At 51.7% G+C, this 14,772-nt stretch overlaps 1 protein-coding gene across 1 annotated transcript in view; it reads left to right on the top strand.

Annotated features, from left to right (window-relative positions):
* The window catches only part of ZFAT (zinc finger and AT-hook domain containing), a 154,213-nt gene that overhangs the window by 9,246 nt on the left and 130,195 nt on the right, over positions 1–14,772 (top strand). Inside the window, exon 2 of the mRNA XM_059043620.2 lies at positions 13,649–13,825. Within this exon, the coding sequence (XP_058899603.1) occupies positions 13,649–13,825 (177 nt within the window). The remainder of the gene's footprint in view (positions 1–13,648; positions 13,826–14,772) is intronic.

Below are 14,772 nucleotides of genomic sequence, written 5' to 3'. Positions count from 1 at the left end.
GGTGATGGGGGTGCAGTTTCTGTTTACATAAAATTATTTGTGGTACTTTCTGAAGGAAAGGGCCCTGGGGCTGCTCTTCAGCTATGATTATGTTAAATGTGAATAGTAGACTCTATTGCCTGGGGCTCTCACTTTGAGAGTGCTTAAAAATAACTTAGAAAAATTATGTCAAGTTTCAACATGCATAAAATTATAATGCAACTCTTGGCCCAGCCTTAATTATAGCTGATACTGAGCCTTTCTCATTTTATTTTGTTAATCCTGTTTCAACAGAGGAACACCCATGGGCTTTCTCCTTTGCATTTAACAGAAATGTTAACTTTGTGAGCTGTAGAAGTCAGCACGCTCATCAGCATTTCATGAGCTGCATGGTAATAATACCACAAATTAGGGTGTGCGTTTGTTGGAACTTCAGCCCCTGAACCTCAGACCCGGGAGGGCAGCTTGGAGGTGATCCATGAGTGGGGTAGCAGGTGGGAGGGCAGGTGCATAACGGGCCCCTCCAGGCCAGGGGGGAGGCTGGAGCCGTCTGCACACCCTGGCTTCTGTCCAGGCGGCTCTGTCTGTCTCCCTGTAAATTAGCCTCTGGGTGAGGCTCGGAGACCAGATTCCAGTTTAAACCATGTGAAGGCCACTTGCCACTGGGGCCTGGAGAGGTTCAGAGACTTACACAGACTCCGGAGCTGGGGCTGGTTAGGGGCCGGGGACCCAGGTCCTGACCCAGACAGGTGTTCTTCTATGGTTTCCTGTGACACGGTGCCTCAGAGGTGTTGGTCACCGGGCTGGGAGTGTCCTGCAGTCCTCCTGCAGCCCCAGCAGATGTAGAAGCGGAAGCTCAGGAGGGAGGCCAAGAACACATGGCCAAGGTGGGTTCACGACCAGGTCTGGGCTTCTCACCTCACTTTGTCATTTTAAATAAGAGATTCACTTGTGAATCAGAATCCCCTTTTCCCCCCTATATCTTTCCCTTTAAAGTTTGCTGTTTAAGTTTTTAAGAATTGATGTATAACCTACACATAGAAAGGTGTGTATCGAAGAGATGAACAGCTCTGTGAACGTTCACAGACTGAATTCACTGTGAGACCAAATGGAAGTGGGGCAGAAGCCCGCGGCCCCAGCCCCGCCAAGCAAAGCCCGGCCGACTCCGTGCAGAGAAGTCGACCGCTTTTGTGCACCAAGTGGTGACTTGTCATTCAGGACAGGCATCAGGCAGGCCCGGGCTGTGCTTCTGCCGTGTGCCCACCTGCTCTGTGACCTTGCAGCCCCCTCCCTGGGCTCAGTTTACTCATTTGCAAATGGGGATAGCAGCCCCTCCCTCACTGGATTAATGTGAAGATGAAGTGGGTGGCGGGCAAAGCACAGCATCGCAGAGTTAGGACTCAGGGAATGGTAGCCGTACTTTCATTGGGGTCTGTCTGCTCAGTCTTGGGAACGGCTTCATCCTGGGAATGGAGGGTGTAGTGCTCAGACTGGCCACCGGGGGGTGCTGCTGGCACATGTATGGTGCCCACTCTTGCCTGAAGGCCCTGGGTTTACTGTGTGTTGGTACCCTTTTTTTTTTTTTGGCCAAGAAAAGCTGATGCCCTGTATGTGGCGGCTCCCTGTCCCTAGTTCTAGATCTCTTGCCAGGCCGTGCAGGGGCATGCATATTAACTATGTGTTCCCGGTGGGTTGGTGGCCCTGCGTCTGGCACTCTCATTTTCCAGCTTACTGCTCCCTGAAGTGAGTGCCTGTTGTAAGTTATAGTAAACACACAGAGGGTCAAGTTCCCTTTTTGGTGTAGCTACTCTTAGTTGTAACAAATCGTTCGGAATGTCTCTCTAGCCACGAGGCGGTGTGCAGAGTGGGGCCCGAGGCTCGTCGTGTCCCTCCCAGGGCCCCACTGTCAGTACTCCCTCCTGGAGCAGCGCTGGACCCACGTGGGTGGGCGCATACGGAGGTCAACTTGGAAGGTCTTGGTCAGGTTTTGACTTTGTGTGTTGTCTTCCCGGGGCTCCTTGGCATCTCGCTAACTTCTCTGAGCCCTAGCTCTCTCCATTGTAAATGGGGATGACGGTGATAGCGATGCCAGTGCCCGTGGTGGTGATGGTGGTGATGATGGTGTTGGTGGTGATGGTGGTGGTGGTGCTGGTGGTGATGATGGTGGTGATGGTGGTGGTGGTGCTGATGGTGGTGGTGGTGGTGGTGGTGGTGGTGGTGGTGGTGATGGTGTTGGTGGTGATGATGGTAGTGATGGTGGTGGTGATGGTGATGGTGCTGATGGTGGCGGTACTGATGGTGGTGATGGTTGTGGTGGTGGTGATGGTGGTGATGGTGGTGATGATGGTGCTGGTGGTGATGGTGGTGGTGGTGCTGGTGGTGATGGTGGTAGTGATGGTGGTGGTGGTGCTGGTGGTGGTGCTGGTGGTGATGGTGGTAGTGATGGTGGTGGTGGTGCTGATGGTGGTGGTGGTGATGATGATGGTGCTGGTGGTGATGATGGTGGTGATGGTGGTGGTGGTGGTGATGGTGGTGATGATGATGTTGTTGGTGGTGGTGGTGATGGTGGTGGTGGCACCATCTACTTGGTTACTCCACAGGATAGCGGGCAGGGTCAAGGGCGCTCACTGATATGCAGATCTTTGTGAACAAAGCAGGCAGTCCAATGTTACTCTGCAGCTGGGGTGGGCAGGGAGGCTGGGGGAGCCGCTTCGGGCTATGCTGTCTTCATACCTCCCCTCCCATGGACGACACGTGGGAACTCTCTGAGGACAACCAGCTCTGGGAGCTCCTGTACCTTTCCATGCCTGGCCTCCCCTACTCCGAGGAGGCCCTCTGTGCACCTGGGCCCTCTGTGCACCTGGGCACCGGCTCACCTGGCCCACGCATTCAAGCTCTGGACTTGGGCACTTCCAGGCTTGGCCGTCCTCACCTACCAGCTATCTTCTTGTAGCAAATATAACTCTTGTGTCAAGAATGCCTTTTCCTCATCGATTCTAAATCTGTCACCTTTTCTTTTTTCTTTCTTTTTTGTCACCTGAACACTATGCACTTTTGGTGTCACCCTAATATATCCTTATGAGAGAACGACAGGGACAGGCGTAAGGTTTGATGTCCCCCCCACCTCACCGCCACACACAAATGTCTAATCAGCCTCAGGGAGGACTGTCAGAGCACCATCAGCTGGGAGACACGTTCTGTCTGTGACCAGAGTTTGCATCTCCGCGAGCGTCGGCCGCTGTGGCCCTGCTCTCCTTCCTCAGCTGGTGTTTGGCCGTGAGCCTGTCAGACTGTCTGGGGCCCAGGGTGTCTGGGGATCAGTGTCTTTCTCCCCCAAGAGGGAGACCTTATTTTGTCACTTACTGTGTCTCTATTTTCTAATGTCAATGTACATTTTTTTAATCTAATTTTTTCTTGGATTACACATGTCAGCCTCATTGTGGAAGATCTGAAAAACTCAGAGTGTATGAAATAGGAAATAAGTAGCATTCAGAATCTGCCTACCCAGAGCCCGGCGTTTTGCTGGGTGTTGGGGAGCCAGAGGGGTGGGGAAAGGGTCTGGGGCCTCAGCTCTGTCTCTGTGTCTGTCCGTCTGTCTGTCTCTCTGTTTCTTCAGACCGGGCTCTCTGGCTTTCCTCCTGCCACTTAACAGTGGTCCTAGTCACCCAGGTGGAAAACCTTTTCTCAGAAGTTGCAAATTGGCAGCTCTCAGGATAGGTGTAACCTGAAGACTTGATTTGTTTGGCCTGCACAGTTTTTTTTTTTTTTTTCCCCAGGAAAATCTCATTTAGTTGCCAGCATTTAAAAATCCACAGATTTCAACTACAGATTCATCTTCTCAGCCCGCGTCAGCGGGACTGGGGACTTCCCGATGGGGCAAGCTTCCTGTGCGCCGTGCCCCGTCCCCGTCCCTCTCGATGGGCCTCCTGCTCTGGAGGCTGGGCGCCCTTGCCTTTCTTGGGCAGGCTCCCATGGTGGGTGTTCCGAGGACCAGGCGTTGCTGCCCCCCGACCTTGACTTTGTTCCCCCCCCTACACACTCAAGGCTCCCCGGGATTGAGGCTCTCCTCTGTTCTGCTCACATGCTCTCCTTACCTCCTGGATCCGTTCAGCTTCCCTCCCCCGAGAAGCCTTCCCCAGGTGCCTCAGCCACGGGGTTTCCACGTCCTCCCCATGCTCTCTGGTGGCACGTGGTTAGTATGTTCCTGTATAGACATCACCACCGCCGCACACATGCATGCATACAACCTGTGTTTCTACCTGATTTTTAAGTCCCTTGTGAGTTGACCAGGTAGCTTTGAAACCATATAGGCCTGAACTTGATCCTCTTAGGCAAGTTGTAGCTTCTTCATCTGTAACATGGGATAATAGAATCTTCGTGGCTGACTCATTAGGGCCACTGTGTACAGCTGTGCAGGTCGCACACTGCACAAGGGTACCACCTCTAAGGGGATCATTTCACATCATCGATTTGTATATTCATTATGACAGTTTTCTGCAAATGGTAGTGTCTTGTTCTGACAAAATAAGTGTATCTGACCACTTTCTGACAGGGGGAGCTAGTGTCTTAAGGAAAGGGTGCCTTTTTCCTTTTCTCACAGAGGTGCCTTGCTAGCAGCTACCCTGCCTGTCAGGGTTACATGTGATAAGGAGTGTGAAAGTGCCTGGTACTCAGGAAATGCTTGTCTCCTTCTCTCTTGAAAGCAGGAGGTCATAGAGGTGAGCCCAGAGGCAGGGCCCCCAGGTGTGTTTGTTGTGGGTGCCGAGGGGGGAAATGGGGCCTTACAAGGAAAGAACGGGGGTTAGGAGTCCAGTCTCCCGGGCACTTTGGCCATGCTGCATCTCCATCGGAATCTGGAAATATTCCTGAGTTTCACTGATTCAAAGACTGATTTTAACATCCCTAAAATCAGGTGGTGTCTTAAAATTGGTGTGATAAGAAACCAGCGTGTTTTAGTTTATTTGGTAGCATTTTAATCTTTTTTAGTGGTATGTAAAGTATCAGTGCCTCTTAAAATAGATGTTGTCCTAGATTTGAGGAGATACAATAAAGAAACCTATTTCATAGGATTGTTGTGAAGATTGAATGCTCTTAGCATGAGGCTTGCGTGGTGCCAGCTCACGGTGAGGGTTTAATTGATTTAAGCTTCCTTTTCCTCTCCCTCTTCCTCTTTGAATTCCCTTATTTGGTTACAGCAAGTTCTCAGTAAGTGTGATGGTGATGATGATGTCATACGGCATATCCACAGCTCATGAAAAGTTCTGCAAAATAAACTAAATGGAAGGAAAGTGTTTTGTCCAAGCCCAGGTTTCTTTTCCTGAAGATAAAGGAAAAGAGTATTTTCGATTGTAGTAAGCTGCACAATACGAGAGTTTATTCATTCCCTTGGATGTGACAGCAATCTGGCTGCATGTTGCTAAAATACTTCCACTCCTATTGGGAAGCTGCCAGCTCTTTTGAATTTAATAACTTAAGGGCAAGTGAACAACAAGAAAACAAAAATATAACTCCGAAAGAACTTGCCATCCTATTCTTCTCATAAGGTAGGCAATTTAATAGGGCCTTAATTTTGGCTCTTGAACTCTCTTTAAAGTTAATCAATCCAAGTAAAACATAGTTGAAAAGCAGCGAAGAATGATTTATACTAATCAAGGAGAGGAAGGAAGAGAGTTTGTTTTACACTGTCACTTTTAAATAGAGGAATTTAATAGTCTAGTAATGAGCATTTTGTCTTCTTATGGTTATTGATAAATGTTTAAGGCTATTTATGATCATTAGTTCATCTAACGTGGAGTGCCTACTGCGTCCCTAGCAGCAGCGTCGCTAAGAGGATGGATGACACTGGCCTGGGCGGGGCTCTGGCTGCAGGTGGTGAGCGCAGGTGGTGTGGAAGGTGCTGGGGAGCAGAGCCCTGGCTGCCCCCGTGAGCCACCTCAGTCCACCTCCGCGGGACTCTTGGACCTCATAGGGTGGTTGGGATTCGACGGGGTCGTGGGTATATCAAACAGTATACCCGCTTCTTCTCAAATTTAGTGCCTTTTCCAGAGACTCCAAGCTGGCAGCCATTGGTATGTTTTGTTGGCTGGAGTATTTTTTTAATTAACTTTGTATTTTAAAATAAGAGTAGATTCACAGGAAGTTTCAAAGGTCGTGCAGTCGAGAGGAAGGTACAGATCTCCCATATCCCCCCTGCCTACACGTATGCACAGCCTCCCCTGATATCAACAGGCCTACCAGGGTGTTGCGTTTGTTACAGGTGGAGAACCTACACTGCCACATCAGCGTCACCCAAAGCCCATAGTTTCCATTAGGGCTCACTCTTGCTGTGGTACATTCTATGAGTTTGGGCAAATATGTAGTGACATGTATCCATCATTATGGTGTAATGCAGAATATTTTCACGAGCCTGAAAATCCTGTGTGCTCTGCCTGTTCATCCCCTCCACCCCAAGTGTGGCCACCTTTTTACTGTCTTTTGACTTTTTACTGTCTCCATAATTTTGCCTTTCCCAGAATGTCATAGAGTTGGAATCATACAGTATGAGGCGTTTTCAGATGGGCTTCTTCCACTTGGTAATATGCATTTCAGGCTCTTCCATGTCTTTTCATAGTTTGATAGCTCGTTTTTTTTCTTTTTTTTTTAAATTGAAGTATAGTTGCTGTACGGTATTATATAAGTTTTAGGTGTACAATATAGTGATTCACAATTTTTAAAGGCTATACTCCATTTATAGTTATTATAAAATATTGTCCATATTCCTGGTGTTGTACAATATATCCTTGGAGCTTATTTTACACTTAATAGTTTGTACCTCTTACTCCCGTACCCCTGTGTTGCCCCTTCCCCTTTCCCGATGGCTCATTTCTTTTTAGTGCGGAATGATATGCCACTGTCTGCATGCACCACGGTTTATCCATTTGCCTCTACTGAAGGACAGCTTGGTTGCTTCCAGGCTTTGGCAGTTATGACAAAGCTGCTATAAGTATTTGTTTGTAGTTTTTTGTGCGGACACACATTTTCATCTCCTTTGGGTAAATACCCAGGAGCACAACTGCAGGATTATACGGTGAAGTGCGTTTAGTTTTATAAAAAACTATCAAACTGTCTTCCAGAGTGGCCGTGCCGTTCTGCGTCCCCACGAGCAGCGTAGGAGAGATTGTAACCACGTCCGTGTACGTTGGGAGCCTTTAGGCCATGCAGGCTGCCACGTCCCTCCATGCCCCGTTATCTAACCCCTGACGGCTTCGGCCATTTCCGCCGGTTGCCTTCCCACGTGGAGGGCCTTGCCGTGTATGACCTGTCCCTGGGGCTACCTTCCTGCCACTTCCTTTTCTTACCTCCGTGATGCCCTGTTGGGGTTTTGTCAGCTTTCATTTGGATGAAGCACGTTTCAGGGCGTGGCTGAGCGTCTGTGTCCCTGAGTAGGTCCCACAGCTCTCCTCCCGCATGCTGGTCTCCGATGGTCTGGCCCGGCCTCGGGTAGATGCGTGGGCCCTCCCGTGCGCCCTTGCTCTCTTGGTGCTTTGCAGGAGGAAGTTGGGATGTCGGAACCAGCTTACCTGCGCCGTCTCCCTTCCCCACAACCCTCTGATGCCTGTGTGTTTCCAGTGAATCTGGCTGCTGTGTTTGTGTCACGCCTGTGTCATTAAACCCAGACTGAAAAGCACCACAGGGCGGACTTCTGTCCTGGGCTACCCCCTCCAGCCCTTTATACTGTGAGTGAAAGAGTCAGTGCCGGGCCCACAGGTACGCAGCCAGTCAGGGGCTGGGATCCCGGACCCTGCCCGCCCAGCCCCGGCTGTCCCCATGAGACCTCGCAGACTTTGAGGCCACTTCTAACGTTGCTTCTGTCAGAAACGTCTTTTGAGCTTCTGCTCGGGGTCCCTGAGGCCCCCAGGTCGGCGACACCAGACACCCCGTCCCTTCCTTCTGTGTGGAGCTCAGCGCTGGGGGTCGGAGAGAGGGAGGAGGGCCCAGGGCGTGGGGGGAGGTGGGGCAGCGGGCAGCAGAGGCGTGTGCGTGGGGGGTCTCTGTCTCTGTCTGTCCCTGGACGCACAGCACAAGCTCTGCGCTCAGCGATGCTGTTCTTCTCGGGGGCGGTCAGGTGGTTGTCTCTGCGCCACGTGCTTTGTGTCGCCTGTGACCCAGCGAGCGCAGATTCATCCTGTGACTGCCGTGATAATTAATGATAACAATTTACAAGGTGGCTTAAGGGCCGAGAGACCTGGAGCACTTGGATCGCGTCCTGCTCTGGTCGTCCCACCCTTGAGTCCCCCCACGGGAGATGCACTTACAAAGGACAACAGCAAGAAGGAAAGGACGCCCTTGATTGTGTGCTGGGCCGGACGTCCTGTGAGCCGGCCGGAGCGCACGACTTCAGCTCAAGGCTGGACTGACCTTCTTCGCCTGTTTACTCGAGGGCCTGAGAATGCGGGGCGCCCCTCAGGGGCAGGCCAGCTCCGGCCGACGTGTGGGCTGCCCGTTGCCAAGGGAGGAGGGGGGAGGCCTGGCCACGCCACGCCACGCCGGTGACCTGTCAGCTCCTGGTGGCCTTCCTAGGGTCAGAGCGGCCCAGCCGCACTCCCGGGACCCACAGGCCCCCCAGTTCATGACCTTCCTCTGGGAGGCGTGGTCAGAGGCCCTTTGTTCGTCTCTGGTTCCTAGGCAGGGGTGAGCAGTAGGGGGTCAGAGGTCGCAGACAGGACCTGGCTGTTCCTGGCTGGGAGTGTTTGCAAATCAGAGTGCAGAAATGAGGACTTTATGCAGTTATTTTAAGATTTTTTTCCTTTTTAACAGTACAGAGTAGCTGATTAAAAACTGGCACAAGTTCATAGAAATCGAATGCTCAAACCCCAAACCTTTGTGATTTTCCTTGTGCTGAACACGTCATTCTCCCTTTGAATCCTTTTGTTAAGGACGAGTACACAGTAATTGAACCTAAAAATGCATCCAGATTGTGGCATCTTCATCAGAATTTGCTGACAACATAATTATGATTATATTTCAGGGTATAAGATCCACTTTTTTCATATTAGTCTACTATAAAAAAAATGAAAAGAGCTGCTTTGTTGTAAAAAATGCATCCAAATTGTGGCATCTTCATCAGAATTTGCTGACAACATAATTATGATTATATTTCAGGGTATAAGATCCATTTTTTTCATATTAGTCTACTATAAAAAAATGAAAAGAGCTGCTTTGTTGTTATTTTGGTAGGTTAACAATTCTTAATATTTGCGGGATGCAGCCTGATCTGACACTTTCTTTGCATGTTTTGGCGTCTTGCTGATACACTGCTGTACGAACATAGCTAAAGAGTGCACAGCTTCCCTCCTTGTCAGAGGCCTGGGGGCGCGTCACAGATGATGTTCCAGCGGGAACACTGCCGGGGCTTCTGAACAGGCTGCTCCTAGCACAAGACTGCACCGCTGGGAGCAAAACTGGCCCACCCACTGGCCCGGTGCAGGAGCGTTCTGTGGTCCTGCCACCTGTTGTGTAGCCGTGTTCCCTCCCAGTGCTGACCCCGGAAGGACCGAGTGGCCCATCGGAGACGTTGGGCCTGGCCAGGTGAAGCTGGGCTCTGCCTCGAGGTCAGCCTCTCCGAACCCCAGGCCTGCCCCAGTCACGTGGGGAAGAGAGTCCTGGCTGGCCGGGAGGTCATGTTGTGGGGAGTGGCCTGGAGCCCGAGTGCCCTCCCCAGGGCCGCTTTCACAGTCCAGTCAGTGCCTCCTCCTGGAAGCCTTCCGGGCACTTTAGCCGAGGATCCCTGCCTTCCCTCTTCACACCGCATCTGTCGTTTGCAGCGCCCGTCTCGGCTTGCACGTTCCTTGAACACCTTTCCTGGCCAGGCTGGGGGACGCGGCCTTGAACAAGAGGCCGCCTGCCGGAGCTGCTCAGCGCTCGTCACTCGGAGCCGTGTCCTGACTCCTCTGTTTACCTGTCACCTCACTTCTCAGGAGGTCTAGCAACCTCCCTGAGTTTTAAAACTCACATAGGTTCATTGTGGAAAATCCATAAGTGCCTGTAAAGAAGAGCCCAGCAGGCAGGAGGATCTTGCTGTATTTCCTTTCAGCCTGGCCGTCTGTTCTCCCATCCATGCGCCCATAAACCACGTCTCTCCATTGGGAACAAAGTCATGTACATACCGAGTTGTGGTGTGTCCCACTCTGTAGAGTTGAACGTTTATTCTGAGCATTTTCCGTGTCACTCAGTGTCTTCGAAAATATGATTTCCAGTGGCTGTGTGGAATTTCTCTGGGGGATGAGCCCTGACGTGCCCGCTGCAGAGCGCGTGGTGGCTTCTGGGACTTGACGGGGACCTCCGCGTTGAGTATCTTTGTGCACAGTCCTTGCCCGCGTTTTGGATGCTCCTGAAGACTGGATCTTGAGAAGTGGAACCGCTGCTCAGAAGACACGAGCGGGCGTCTTCGAGGGCTCCTGGCCCCTTCGCTGGTGGCAGGGTGTGTTCCTGTCAGCCATCCCGAGCGTGGGCCCTGCAGCGGGGCTGCTGAGCCGGGCTCCCCGGGACCCGCCGGCTTCCGTGGTCTCAGTGCAGATGCTGGTCCCCCACGCCGTCTCCCTCGCACGCTGAACCCTCTCCTCTGTGACAGTTGTCCGTGCTCACGTGTGCTTGTCTCCGCCTGCACCTCGGGGACCCCAGGCCCCACGCTGGACACACGGTGGGCATTCGGGAGACATACTGATTGATGGCAGATGGCCAGGGCCAGGCGGCACTCTGGGCTGCTCAGGCCTCCAGGCTCTGTGCGCCACAGGGCAGTAGGTTAGTTACAGCTGATGCCAGCACTTGGTCACATGCAGATGCAAAAGCAGTTGTATTTATTTGGTCTCCAGACGATGCCTGGTGTGCCTGGGAACTAAGGGACCCCTCACAGTAACTCTGTGGTCCCCGGCAGTGCTGCTCTGTTACGTGTCGCAGAATTCCCTTTCCCCTGAAAGCATAACGGCAATCAAGAATACGTCCTGGTCTGTAGGGAAATTGTTTCAGTAAAAACCCTGAGATGCCATTGTTCTGGGTGCGTCTGTTTCCCCCGTGGGCTGGTGGCCTCCTCTGTGCAGGACCACATGCCTGATTCATCTTTGCATCCCTGGTGCCTGCACTGGGGCCCACCCTGTGGCCGCTGCTCTGTGGAAGCTGAAATGACCAAGAAAGAACTTGATACGTGATTTGGGGATTATGCTCCGCTCTGTAATGATTTCCATTTCAGACTCAGTTGGCTACAGGGATAAGCGTTTTAGCTGTAACTTGGAGGCGCTCAGCTCATGGTCTGTAGCCAAACAGAGTTCATGTCAAAAGCAGGTGGCAGGGCTTCCCTGGTGGCGCAGTGGTTGAGAGTCCACCTGCCGATGCAGGGGACGTGGGTTCGTGCCCCGGTCCGGGAGGATCCCACATGCCGCAGAGCGGCTGGGCCCGTGAGCCGTGGCCGCTGAGCCTGCGCGTCCGGAGCCTGTGCTCCGCAACGGGAGAGGCCACAACAGTGAGAGGCCCGTGTACTGCAAAAAAAAAAAAAGCAGGTGGCAGAGAGTCTGGGTTCGACTTGGGCAGGTTGCTTCTCCTCCCAGTCTCAGTTTCCTCAGCTGTGGAACGGGCATGACAGACCCCCTTTGCCTAAATCACAGGGTCGTCATAGGATCAGCAGGGCGCACGTTGAAAACGACATGGCCTCTTACAGAGAAAAACGCTATCACTTAATCTCTTCCTGTTGTGGAAGCATTTTGAGTTCCTTAGGAATCAAGCATTTCTTGGAAAAAAATATCGATTGACGGTATTCATGAGAGATTTTCATTGACGAAGCAATGTTCTGCTTTGTTAAATTTCTATTTCATGTGCCGTTTGGTGGGAAAGAATTCTCGTAGGTCATTATCTCGCCTGCTTGTTCATGGAGAAACCCTTTCTCTGAAGGCAGAGAGGGCCTCATTTCTGCGACGGGGCCTCGTGGGCTCCGTCCTCACTGTGGCGGCACCGTGTAGGTCCACTGCTTTGCTTCCTCGCTTCCTTTGTGCTCTTGCTGTAAAGAGGAGGAAAATGGGGTCGGGGAGATTGGGGGAGTGGTGATCAAGAGAGATTTTTGTTTGGTTTTGCGGTAAGATGGGAGCAGTCCTGGCGTGCGGAGGCTAGCAGAGAGAGAAGAGTCGGTGATTTGGAGAGAGAAGCAGAGTTTCGAGAACATGCCATTGAGGCGGTGGGAGAGGCTGGGGTTTGGAGCGCACGGGCCACGGCGTTGCCCTCTGTCCTGTGCCTTCCCGGGTGCGGGCCGGCCGAGCAGTCTTCCAGGTGTAGGCGCCGGGGTGCGTTGTCTTTAGAAAGTGAGAAAGCGTCAGCAGCGTTTCCGTGCTGGTCTGCTTTCTCTCACCTCCACGAGCTGCTGGACCGTGTTCAACATTCTGCCTGCCCCGGGGCGGACCACGCCGCATTCAGCCCCCTCTGTGCCGCTGCGGGGACCCCTCTCCTCCCGGCAGGAGCGGCAGGGGGGCGGCTGCTCCAGGCGGCTCTGGCACCGTCTTCTGGCCGCTTCAGTGAAATGGGAAGCCGGTCGGCAGCTGGCGGTGAGCACGGGGGCGAGGGGGTAGGAAGAGGCGCGATAGACTTGTTCGCCATTGGCAGAGTCGGTGGCCTCGACGCCTTGCACGAGGCCGTGTTAACAGTCCCCGTGAGGCTGGCGGTGGCGCGTGTCGGGAGCCCGGCAGCGTGCGGTGGGTTCTCAGCGGATACAGCCGCCGGGCGAGAGCACAGAGTAGGTGGAGGCTTGCACTGCATCAGGGCGCGGCTTACTGAGCCTCCTGGGTTCCCGCTGCAGAGGAGACTTGTTACCTGCATGTCCTGTTCAGCGTTGCAACCGAGAGATTATCACTACCTCTCCGAGGTCATCCAACTTTACAGCATTTAGGGTCTGGAGTTGGAAATTGAACCTTCGAAGCCATCACACCAATTCTTCCTTTCAGTGTAAATGTGGAGGAACCATCTAGCTTTTGTTATTGGATCCTAAATTTAATGTTCCTATATGTGCCCGTAATTATTTTATTGGACTCAAAAATGAGTTGTTTTCCCCATATGTCTTCCTGCCTAGTATAATGGGAGGAACATAATGGACTGTTAATAAATATTTGTGAACGGTGATAATGCTTTCAATAGCAATTAAATGGCTTAAAAAAGCAACAGCTTCCCATTCTTCTTGTTCTTAGCTCCTGTGCCCGCCAGTGAAAGGTGCTTGGCTCTTAAGAAGTGCTGTTTTGATCATTTTTTCCTTGCACCTAATTTGAGTGAGTCTCACTAGAATACTTCATTGTTGTCAGTGTGGTTCATTCATTTGAAGGTTGCATTAATTTTCAAGTTCCATATTCATTTTTTACTTTGCTATGTGAATCCCGAATCTAGGCTCTTGAGTAGATTAGGGTAACAGGGAGGTCCACGTTAGACATGGTCCAGAAGGACTGAGGTTTTGGAATATTGAATAAAGAATTTTCTGGCAACCGGGGCCACCTGAAGTTAGAAGTGAGCTGCCTGGCTATGTGGCGTCCGCCGGAAGGACACACCTGTTGGTGCCTGGAGATTGCTCAGAAGAGCAACCTTCAATATCTTTCTTTGGCATTTGGATGTAGTCATTGTTTTGGTGAAGATGAAATAACATATTTTGCTTTTTTTTTCCTTACAGAAAACCCGGCCATCTTCATGTGTAAATGTTGTAACCTTTTCTCACCAAGTCAGTCGGAACTCCTCTCCCACGTTTCTGAGAAGCACGCAGAAGAGGGGGTTAATGTGGATGAGATCATCATTCCCCTGAGGCCTCTGAGTACCCCTGAACCCACCAACCCAGGCAAAAGCGGAGATGGTAAGGGGGCTGGGGGGCTGGGAGAGGGCGCCATGCCCACGGTGTGCCTGAGGGCCGTGATGATGCTTATTTGCTCTCAAATACTTTGATTCTCAGTCTCTGTCTGGTGGGCATAGGGTCTCATAAAAATCCAAATCTCCAACCAGAAGTCACAATAATTTCCATTTGTAGATCTGCTCAAGTAAGATTGTGTGTTTGAAATCCCTGTACCCAGTCTCTGTAGGTGCTTCTCCAATGCCTGGTTGGTAGATGGAAGGAGGGATGAATGAATGAATGAATGAATGAAAGGAGTCGACACCAGCCAGCTGGGTAACAAGCACGAGCTTATTGTCAGAGAAGCGTGTTTAACGCAGCCCCAGCACCTGCTACAGCGTTTCCTGAAGCAAATGATGTTACTCCTCTGGGCCTCACTCGGCTCATCTGAAAAATGAAGACAGACCTGCCTGTCGCAAGGGGGTCTGCGAGGACTAAGTCAGAGATATGGTGACAGCGGCAAGGATGATGCCTGGAACAAAGAAGACGAAAGGGAAGCTGTTACGCTAACGTACGTCATGAATGAATAAGGATACATAATCTTGGAAACAGCACGGCTGGACTGCTCATGGGTCCCTGGAACAGGGATTCCCGTCGCAGAGCTTTGATTCGCAGAGTGCTCCAGGTTCACAGTCAGCGTCGGAAGTGAGATACACCTTGTTTGCAGTGTCCAGACACTTCCCACTGAATGGCGTCAGGTGCAGCGGGTGGATGGATTAGAGAAACCATCCAGGCACTGTAATTAGGTCCCCGCAGACAAAGAAAATGTATAGTATAGGAGGAGCAGCTGAAAACCGGAGTCAGAAAACGTCCCCACAGAACTGTTTTTATACGATGAGAGATGATGGCCAGTCTCCTGTGCAGAAGCTCAGTCTGTGGCAGTAAACGTCCCGCCGCAGGATTCGTCAGTCACG

The sequence above is a fragment of the Kogia breviceps genome, chromosome 17 (assembly GCF_026419965.1).
Source record: "Kogia breviceps isolate mKogBre1 chromosome 17, mKogBre1 haplotype 1, whole genome shotgun sequence".
NCBI classification, from domain to species: Eukaryota; Metazoa; Chordata; class Mammalia; order Artiodactyla; family Physeteridae; genus Kogia; species Kogia breviceps.
The sequence above is the reverse complement of the archived record's forward strand: the minus strand, read 5'-3'. Positions and strand labels throughout refer to the sequence as shown.